Below are 9,664 nucleotides of genomic sequence, written 5' to 3'. Positions count from 1 at the left end.
TCTCTGCAATTTTCAAGAGACAAGTCATTAAGTGGGCCTGATTGGACCCTTTGGAGGGCCGGTTCTGGCCCCCGGGCCGTATGTTTGACACCCCTTACTTAGTGTAGCTGGGTCAGAGCGTGGCTTTGTCTCTCTGTATTTTACATGTATGTAAAATCAGTAAGGTTTGAGGAAACTCTGAGGACCTCTAACAGAATGCCACTGGGACACAGGTCGTGTAATAGTCTGCACAATAACCACAAGCATTCATAAAAAACCCAAACAAGAAAACTCATTATTGGCACAATATGTGTTAAGGTTGTTGATATTAATATACATCATGTGTAATAATCTTTTATGGAGGACAATGAGATGATCCCATAGTAGTTAAGGGGAGACGCTACACGCAAAAACATTTTTTAAATTTGGGGTGTTTTGGGCCATTTTGCTTCCATAATCACATCTGGAAAGAAAACATTTTTTGACAACACGTTGCCTATTTATGTCTGTCGTCTTCTCTAAATTCACCAAAAGTTAGTGTTAGATAATGGCTCATTTGCCTATTTAAAGTGCCCATATTGAGAAAAAAATGTGGGGGGTTATTTTGTGTCTCTGGTGCTTCCACACGCATACACACCATTATGTGTTCTGAGTGAGATACAGTGATACAGGAGCTAAAACTAGTGAGATGTCTCACTCCTGGAGCTAAAACTAGCGAGATGTTCACTCTGGAGCTAAAACTAGCGAGATGTCTCACTCTGGAGCTAAAACAGAGACCTAAACACACAGGGTGGAAACAGGATCTGCAGCAATGTGCAGTACAACAACAAAAAAGGTGTTTTTGAAAATGAAACCATGGAAACCTATTCTGGAACAACCTCAACATACAATTATGAACATGAAAATGAGCAGAATATGGGCACTTTAAACATTTCAGAAAACTTGTAATACAAAGATGATGTCAGTGATGATTTGGGGAAGTTTTACGCTGGCTGATATCTGTTAGTTAAATGTCGGTAGACCTTTTACACAGGGCGTAGTTTAGATATCATTCACAGCCTCATTCACACAATTTATTCAGAAAGACATGGGGGAAAGGGATTTTCTTTTTGTGGCGGCTGACAAAAAAATATCCAAATTAAACCTAATTCCCTCAGTAGAAAACTGACTTGAATGTCGACAAAATAAAACTAGAACTTTGAACCAGGCTTCATATTATTAATGTTCACATTTCTGTTCTGGAAATACACTTTAATAAAATAATGCCTCATTTGCATTATTTTAAATTAAAATTTAAAAATATTAGACAACCTAAAAAAACTAATTGTCTTAATGTAAGTAATCCACTGGGGAGGTTGTATGCTGATGTTAAATATGTTCCCTATCCCCTGACATAGATTAGGTATGGGGGGGGCCCTCAGTTAAAGCCTGCTGATATCTTGGGGTGTCAGTAAACATCTGTTTTAAAGAAATGTGCATTTGGCTTCACCCCGCGAGGACAGACGGCTGGCGGGTGGACGGGAGATACGAGGGAAGCTTGCTGTCCCATCAGCCACTTTTTCCTCCGACGTGTCTCCGCCTCCTCCCAGTCTGGGACAGGAAGTGGAAGCATTAGACCTCACACAGTCCTGGGGGGGAGCTGCTGTTTGTAGATACCAGCCAGGGCTTTGGCGGCGCTCTGGATCATCTGGCGCCGGGCCATGCCCGTCATGGCCTGGTGCCAGTCTGTCCGGCTGACGTTTGGCAGGCTGCGCTCCAGCACCTCGCCCACTGAGACGATCAGCCCGGACCAGCGCAGGCTGTAGTCCGGGGGGGTCAGCGACTGAGCCTGCACGGGGGGAGGTTATACACACAGCTTGATGAGTGGCTGGAGCTTTCTGTCTGGCGTGATGATGAATAAAGTTTCTAAGGACTGAAGCTGGTATTTGTCCCCGTCTATGACAAACTACTGAGGTTGAAAAGTGCAGTGGCTACAGACGTAGTACCGCTAACACCTATTTTCCACCGGGTGCGACATTTTGTCAAGAAATCTCAGTTTTTCCATGTACCATATATCTATAGGGTGTTGTAATATTGTAATAAACCGGCATGCAGTTGACAGTTGCTGATGCGTACCTGTTGGACGTGATCTAGGGCCACAGGGGTTGCCTGCGTGAAGACCTCAATGTGGATGCTGTGACCGGGGTCCTCCAGGATCAGACAGCCGATGTCAAACCACCTGGAGACAACACAGGGATTCTGACATGACCTTCCACACCTCACACCTGGGCTCCACAATGAGTTTTCTCCGTAGCTATTCAAGCAGCCTGACGTTTATACTGTGCCATGGTGTGTGCGTCAATCTCTGGAACAGAATAGCAGGGCCGGCATGTGTGTGTGTGTGTGTGTGTGTGTGTGTGTGTGTGTGTGTGTGTGTGTGTGTGAGAGAGTTTAGCTTCAGAGAGAGTACCAACTCTAGAGGCGTAGTGAGAGAAACAAAGTGTCTCCACCGAGACAGACTGGCACAACAGCGTTCAATTTAAGAGTCTTCATAAAACAATCAAACAGTGACAGAGGTAGAAAATAAAACGGGCTAAATAGAATAAGATACAAATACTACTCTGCGCGCTACTGAACTGGGTTCCATAATCTTCCCATCACTGAGTGTGTAAGATGTAAAGGTGTGTGTGTGTGTGTGTTTGTGTATAAAAAAAAGGCCTGCAAATAGTTTAACTAAAAACCGTTTGGGTTTGTCAGTGTGTGTGTGTGTGTGTGTGTGTGTGTGTCAGAGGTCTTCCCTTACTTGTCGGGGAACAGCTCAGCGATGAAGTTTTCCAGAGAGACCACTGGCTGCTTCTCGTGGATCACACCGGCTCGACGCAGGCTGTCAATGCGTTCCTGAGCCCCCTACACACACACACACAGACACACACAGACACAATGACTGGAAGACCCTTCCCTGCTGCTGGGAAGTGGACTAAAGACTGATTTTCTGCATGCTTCCTTTGGTTTCATGTGTTGTGTATCTTGAAGGATCCATCCAGGCTGAGGGGTTAAGTGAACAAAATGTAGTACCTGACCTCATGCCTAAAACAAATTAATCAGGGCGAGATTAAAAGTGACTCACAACAGTCTAAAGAAATGTCTTATCATTATAAAGGTATACGCGGATGTTTGGATACCCACCCACTGATGAATTTGTATGCACCTACTGTATTTCTAACTTTTTCGGAATCTATTTATGCTGGAAAATCTTCATGTAAAAGGGAAACAGAATACAATACAATTGTAAAGACATAATGGAATATTTTGCAGTAATGCTTTCAGGCATTCTGTATTGCTTTCATCTTGGTATTCTCCTGTAGATCGATATTTTTGAATTATAACTGAGTCAGCACACATGTGGCTTTGGCATCATTTACACTTCCCTCCTCTTTTGCATCTTTTGTCGGGGGAGTAACCTCCTTAAATGTGCATAAGACAATTATACACCTCAACAATCATTAATTCATTTTAATGTATTAATAAACCCCTGGACAGTAATATTTCAAAATATTCACACATTTAAAATATATCTGTGTTCTCTGAGGTTTGGTAGAGTCATGATATTTTGTGAAAAATAAAGTTATAATTGGTTATTACAAGAATGAAGTCAGTATATTTCAGAAAATAATCCACCTGCACCATAGTCTGCTGTTAATTCCGTGATTGCTCAGCAGGTCTGGCTATGAGAGACTACTTTGACACAGAACCGTTTGGAGAAACAGCAGTGGACTGACCTTGACTCCGGCTGCGTAGCCCACCGGCTGCGGGGCGATGTTGGACTGACCGGGTTCTCCAGTGACCATGGCCATCCCGAAAACCTCCTGGAAGGCGTCTCTGACAGCCTCCACGTTCATCTCATCTGAAGTCACCACGATGTCAATGTCCCCGCCAGACTCTGGAGAGCAGAAGAACATTAATGGAGGACAGCTGCTATCAGGATGGGCTGATGTAGTGACAGGCAGCGGGGCCACTTACTGATGTATGGAGCCATGCCAGGATCCAGAGTGGTGATCATGGACTCCACAGAGTGCTTGGTTCTGTCCAGGACTGTCTTTACTACAGTGTTACCTGCTACTCCCTGAAGACACGCACACATAACAAACGACATGGAGGTCAGATCACTGGGCAGGGCTCGACTGCTAAAGCATGATCAGGAAAGGGTGTTAAAATGTCGTCAAGGCTCATTTGATTAGAGCGGTGTTACCTTAAAAAAGCCCCAGATGCCTCCACCAGCGTTGGTGTGTCCAGGTCCTCTGGGATCGTCCTGCTCCTCTGGGAAAGTGATGGGAGATCCAGCATCTAATCCTCCTGTCATGGCTGGCTGCTGAACCATGGGGTTTGGTCCCACACCTGGAAAGTATCATTGACCATTTTTAAAGCCACGTGACAAAGCTTGGCGTGACAGTCAATAAATCAATTAATTGCATGATGAATAAAGATGAGGTTGATTTATAGATCTATCTCAACCTCATTATATATATTGTATAACTGTATATTTTGATTTTTTGTACTACACTTGCATTGAATAACATGGCAACATATCAGAAAAAAAAGTTTTTGAATCTTGATTATTTGTTGATTACAGGCGAAACAAAGCCATTGTGCTACAACCCAGTGCAATGCATCTCTCCTTGTTCTTATACAAGGTTAATGTTAAAGCTATAGTACGTAGTTTTTGTCTCCCCCATGAGGAATTCTAATGAATGACAACAACACTGTCGGAGCGTCCACATGATTCAAGCCTTCGGTGATCATACACCACCCCCTCCTCCACACAGTAGACAAGGAGGATTAAAAGAAACACAACAGACCCTTCAGAAGAGTGAGTAGAAAGTCTGCGGTTGACACATTCTTATGAACAGAGCCATACTGAGAAATACACACACCTGGGAATCTGCCCGTGTGTGTGTACAGGAGAAGACCAGCGTGGCTCTTACCTGGCACGGCGGCAGGACTGGAGAACGTCGGCATCAGAGGTGTCTGCGGAGTACGACCGGCATGACCCCGTGTGATGTCATATCCTGCACTCATGGAGAAGCTGGATACGGGCGGGCCTGTGGGAGGGGCCGACATGCCGGGAGCTGAAAGGGGAGGTGGCCCCATGGGAGAGGCCAGAGGGGGAAAAGAGCCTGAGGTGGGAGGCGGAAACGGAGAGCCGCTGCTGAACGGGGAGGCGAGCGTGGAGGGAGGGGGGAACGGGGAGGACAGGGAGGGGTGTGTGGCCAGAGGGCTGCTGAAAGCAGGGATGGAGGGAACAGGGGAGAAAGCGGTGGAGACTGCGGGTGAACCGATGGAGCTGGTGCCAGGGAGGGACAGAGGGCTGGACAGACCTGAAACACAAGAATATTACATCTTATGCTTTGGCTTCATTGAGCGCGTAACTTATGCAGACTGTTAGCTTCAACCAGCTGCACAAATGACAGATCATGTCTTACCTATGATAATCGGCGGGCTATGACAGATCATGTCTTACCTATGGTGATTGGCGGGCTATGACAGATCATGTCTTACCTATGGTGATTGGCGGGCTATGACAGATCATGTCTTACCTATGGTGATTGGCGTGCTATGACAGATCATGTCTTACCTATGGTGATTGGCGGGCTATGACAGATCATGTCTTACCTATGGTGATTGGCGTGCTATGACAGATCATGTCTTACCTATGGTGATTGGCGGCTATGACAGATCATGTCTACCTATGGTGATTGGCGTGCTATGACAGATCATGTCTTACCCATGGTGATTGGCGTGCTATGACAGATCATGTCTTACCTATGGTGATCGGCGGGCTATGACAGATCATGTCTTACCTATGGTGATCGGCGGGGCGCTGACTGTGGCAGCCACAGTCAGAGGAGGTGTAGGGCTGGCAGGAGGCGTAGTCTCGATTCCACTCTCTTCCATCATCTTCTTGACCTTAAACCTTCACTTCAGCCCAGAATATAGCTGTAGGAAGATGTTGTGACTGATCAGCATGTGTTCATCCTGTTAAGCCAATCAATCCTAACGTCTGCATCCAAACACTGAGGATGCCCCATTCTATTTGACCGAGTGAACAGATATTAGGTATTGAACACAGATGGCAAACAAGGACTCATTTAGATTAAATGTGTTGATATGACTCATTCAGCATAAATGTGTTTATATGTAATCCCTGCTATCATGTTACCTTGATTGCAATTAGTTCCATACAGTGAGCTACAGATTATAAATTGGAGAAAAATATTATATTCCTTATCCAGAAGCTCACAAATGAACAGAGAGCACACACACTAGGGCTACCTTCTCGTCTTTGTTTAGTCGACTAAATTTCCTTCAGTCCAATAGTCATTTTTTATGCTTCTCCATGCTGAATGACTTATTTCCAAGAAACGTATGAGCACATCTGTGGTAAACACAAGGATTAACCCTCCTGTTGTCTTCGGGACAAATTTGACCCTTTAAAAAATTTCTATATCTGAAATATGGGTTTCTTTTAAACAAATTACCACAAAAAATGGATTGGATTCCTTCCAATGCTCTATGCAAATACATTGATCACTTTCATTCCTCTGATTCCTCTGAATTATTAGTCAAAATAATTTATAATTAAATATAAACTCAAATATTAGATATAATTCTATATAAATGAGGGTTATTTACCATGGATTTCAAAAAGTAGTGTAAAAGTAGTGGTGGTCTGAAAAAGGGACAAAAAAGTCACATTTATGTCTGGTTTTAGACCCGGGAGGACAACACAGGGTTTGCAGGATTCTTTGGAGAAACTCAAATGTTCCGATCTGTCAACTGATAGTCGACCAGACTTTCTTTATTCGAGCACAGCCCTAGTGAGAGGGAAGTACTGTCCTTCCATCATCTTCCATGTCACTTCTATTTGGCCCACTCATAGACTGTATATATGTATATATATATATATTGATTAATTCATTAATATTACCGGTCTATGGGCCCACTACCGTCACTGGTTACAATGGAACGGACTTCCCCAGACTCCCCAGCTCCAGCCCGTTTTGCCCGGTGAAGGCTGTACCGGGTTAATGCCCCCCCCCCCCCCCGTGTAAACGCAGCGGGGGGGCTGTCTAATGGAGAGAAGAGAACTAATTTAACGTTAGTTTCTATAAGCGACGTTAGAACCTCTTTATCATTCAGCCTGCGGTCTGAAGTAACTCAGCGTTAGCTCCACGGTGCTCAGCCGTCCCGTTAACCGTGTAGGCTCCGACCCCGCTCGGCTCGAGCGGACAACACGGTCCGTACAGTGCCATGTCCGTCTTCTAATTCTCCAGCTACTAGAGTCAGTAAACCTCATGTACGAAGTCCCAGGACAAGCAGCTCGACTACTCACCTCACCTGCTAGCTGGACTAGCGTACCGCTCCCATGAACCAGCGACCCTCTTTGATGGCGTCACGTGTTGCCACGTCTGCTCGAGCGTGACTCCTCCCACTACCGGGAGCGCCCGGACACCGTGGCGGACGCGCGCATGAAGGCCACGGGCTGTGTGGTTGATAAACATGATCGGGTCCACACACCGCCTGAAAACCCTGATCAGTTTTACTCTTTGTTTAGTTTTTTGTATGTGATCTGTTGTTGTTGTTGTATGGAAATCTGTAGAGTCATACTATGACAGTGTATGATGTTTATGTTTATGTATTTGGAGGCGGTGGGAGGACAGGAATCAGATTAGGGTGGGTCATATTCAGGATGGGAAGAGACCGGGGGCCTGTTGCACGAAACCAGGATAAGGGATTAAGCCGGGATATCCAAGTTATCCTGGATGAATTTAGCTTGGACTCGGTTGCACGAAACCAGATTGAATTAAACCCAGCCCAGTTACCATGGAGATTTATTCTTTGCGGCTACCCAGCTAACAATTTTTGGTTCCCAGAACGTTCTGGGAACGTTCGTTTTTGGTTGTGGGAACGTTCCCTGAAGGTTTGTTTTGGTTGTAGTTTGGTTGTCTGCTGGTTAATTGGAAGGTTTTCTTAACGTTCCGGGAACGTTCGTTTTTGGTTATCGCGAACGTTCTCGGAACGTTCTCCTAACGTTCTCTAAAAGTTACAACCTTTAGAGAACGTTAGGCGAACGTTCCGAAAACGTTGCAACCCTTTTAGCGAACGTTAGGGGAACGTTCCCTTAACGTTGCAACCTTTAGCGAACGTTAGGGAACGTTCCCTTAGCGTTGCAACCCTCAGCGAACGTTACGGAACGGTCTCTTAACGTTAGGGGAACGTTCGCTGTAACCAAAACGAACGTTCCCAGAACGTTAGAAAACCTTCCAATTAACCAGCAGACAACCAAACTACAACCAAACAACCTTCAGGGAACGTTCCCAGAACGTTAAGAAAAGCTTATTCCCCTAACCTTTAAAAAACACCCATACTCTATGTGTGTATGTATGTACTGTAAATACACACGTACATACATACAAAAGTTATATTAGTAGGAAGGAATGAACAGCAAACTTGATGGCATTTCAAAACTTTAATATTCAAACAACTGAAAAAGAAACAAGATAGGATGTAGTGTAAATGTAGTGCAAGATGCATAAGATGGGTTTGTAAAGTGTGTGAAAAATAAGTCACTAAAACAATATATTAATAAAAAGTTAAAAAGGGGCTCCATGGCTCAGTCCTTCTCAGCTGGCCTATAAAGAAATAAACAAAAGTTAGACATGTAATACTAAGAATGAACACACATTTTTTTTTGATGAACTTTCTTATGAACATAATGCAGAAGAACTTAAATTTACCGTGTGTGTGGGGCAAACTTCAGAACTTGCCCAATCAATCCTCCGCTTCTGCAGCAGTCAGCGCAGGGAAGTTTTTCTGGCAGGCCGCTAGAGTAGAAGTCAAAATGAAGCAAAGTTATAGGTCAAATTAAAACCTCTTGTCAGCCAAGCTAAGCATAATACTAATGTGAAGAATAAAATAAAACCTGCCTGTTATAACCCTGCATACAGCCAGGTCCTGGAAGGCTTTTTTTGTCTTTCTTCCCCGCAGGCTGTACTGTATCAGCAGCATGCGGCGGACGGCATCCCTCCAGTACAACCACCAAAGGGTTTTACCGAAAAATTGCTGTAAAACATATAGTAACAGATTATGCATACAGTGTAGAGCTTGTACAATCTCATTTGTAAGAGAAGTCGTTCAGTTAAGATATTAGATTTATGCATATATAGTGTTTGTCTTAGGGCAGAACTATGGCCACTTAATTTCCATATTGTTCCTCCTCTCCATACACACATACATACATCCATACATACATACAAACACGTGAGCAACCTGAGTCTTACCTCTCATTTTGATCTCCATGTCTGAGCCACCTCCCTCTGTGTGAGTTCTTCTGTTTAAAACAACAAAAATGTTGTGTTACTCTAGTGATCCTTGCCATTAAATTGTACTCTTTGCAAATACAAAAATCAAAGCAACTGTACCTTCAACTGTGTCCCAAGATGAAGTGGCAGTCCGTGGTAGGGTCACTAAAGACTCATCCTGCTCTGGGCAACCAGCTGGTTTCCTGCATGGCGTTGATACATATAAAAAAAAATTTATATGATTTTTTTATAAGATGAAGTTGATAGGTTGCCTGCACATGCCATTACAAAATATGAACCTATTCTTTTATATCAGACAAAATATATATTAAAACACTTACATGCAG

At 44.1% G+C, this 9,664-nt stretch overlaps 1 protein-coding gene across 2 annotated transcripts; it reads right to left on the bottom strand.

Moving 5' to 3' along the window:
* Positions 1 to 317: 317 nt before the first annotated feature.
* On the bottom strand, positions 318 to 7,435 carry LOC116704610 (protein PRRC1). Of its 2 annotated transcripts, XM_032540209.1 has the most exons (9): positions 7,354 to 7,435; positions 5,817 to 5,952; positions 4,941 to 5,333; positions 4,208 to 4,353; positions 3,979 to 4,081; positions 3,738 to 3,898; positions 2,762 to 2,865; positions 2,095 to 2,197; positions 318 to 1,807 (listed from the first exon to the last, which is right to left on the bottom strand). In XM_032540209.1, exons 2-9 carry the CDS (start codon positions 5,911 to 5,913, stop codon positions 1,598 to 1,600), a joined length of 1,317 nt encoding a protein of 438 aa, XP_032396100.1. In that variant the 5' UTR covers positions 5,914 to 5,952; positions 7,354 to 7,435; the 3' UTR covers positions 318 to 1,597. The 2 variants fall into 2 exon arrangements, with proteins under 2 accessions (XP_032396100.1, XP_032396101.1); XM_032540210.1 differs by lacking the exon at positions 7,354 to 7,435 and having other exon boundaries at positions 5,779 to 5,952.
* Positions 7,436 to 9,664: the final 2,229 nt, after the last annotated feature.

This window comes from Etheostoma spectabile, chromosome 16 (genome assembly GCF_008692095.1).
Source record: "Etheostoma spectabile isolate EspeVRDwgs_2016 chromosome 16, UIUC_Espe_1.0, whole genome shotgun sequence".
Taxonomy (NCBI): Eukaryota; Metazoa; Chordata; class Actinopteri; order Perciformes; family Percidae; genus Etheostoma; species Etheostoma spectabile.
This window is presented reverse-complemented; position numbering and strand designations above follow the sequence as displayed.

Excerpts from the sequence above, each read along its gene's own strand:
- LOC116704610 (XM_032540209.1), bottom strand. The coding sequence starts at position 5,913 with ATGATGGAAGAGAGTGGAATCGAGACTACGCCTCCTGCCAGCCCTACA. Across the intron at positions 5,334-5,816 it reads CGCCCCGCCGATCACCATAG|GTCTGTCCAGCCCTCTGTCC; the intron begins GTAAGACATGAT and ends CTTGTGTTTCAG. Across the intron at positions 4,082-4,207 it reads GCATCTGGGGCTTTTTTAAG|GGAGTAGCAGGTAACACTGT; the intron begins GTAACACCGCTC and ends GCGTGTCTTCAG.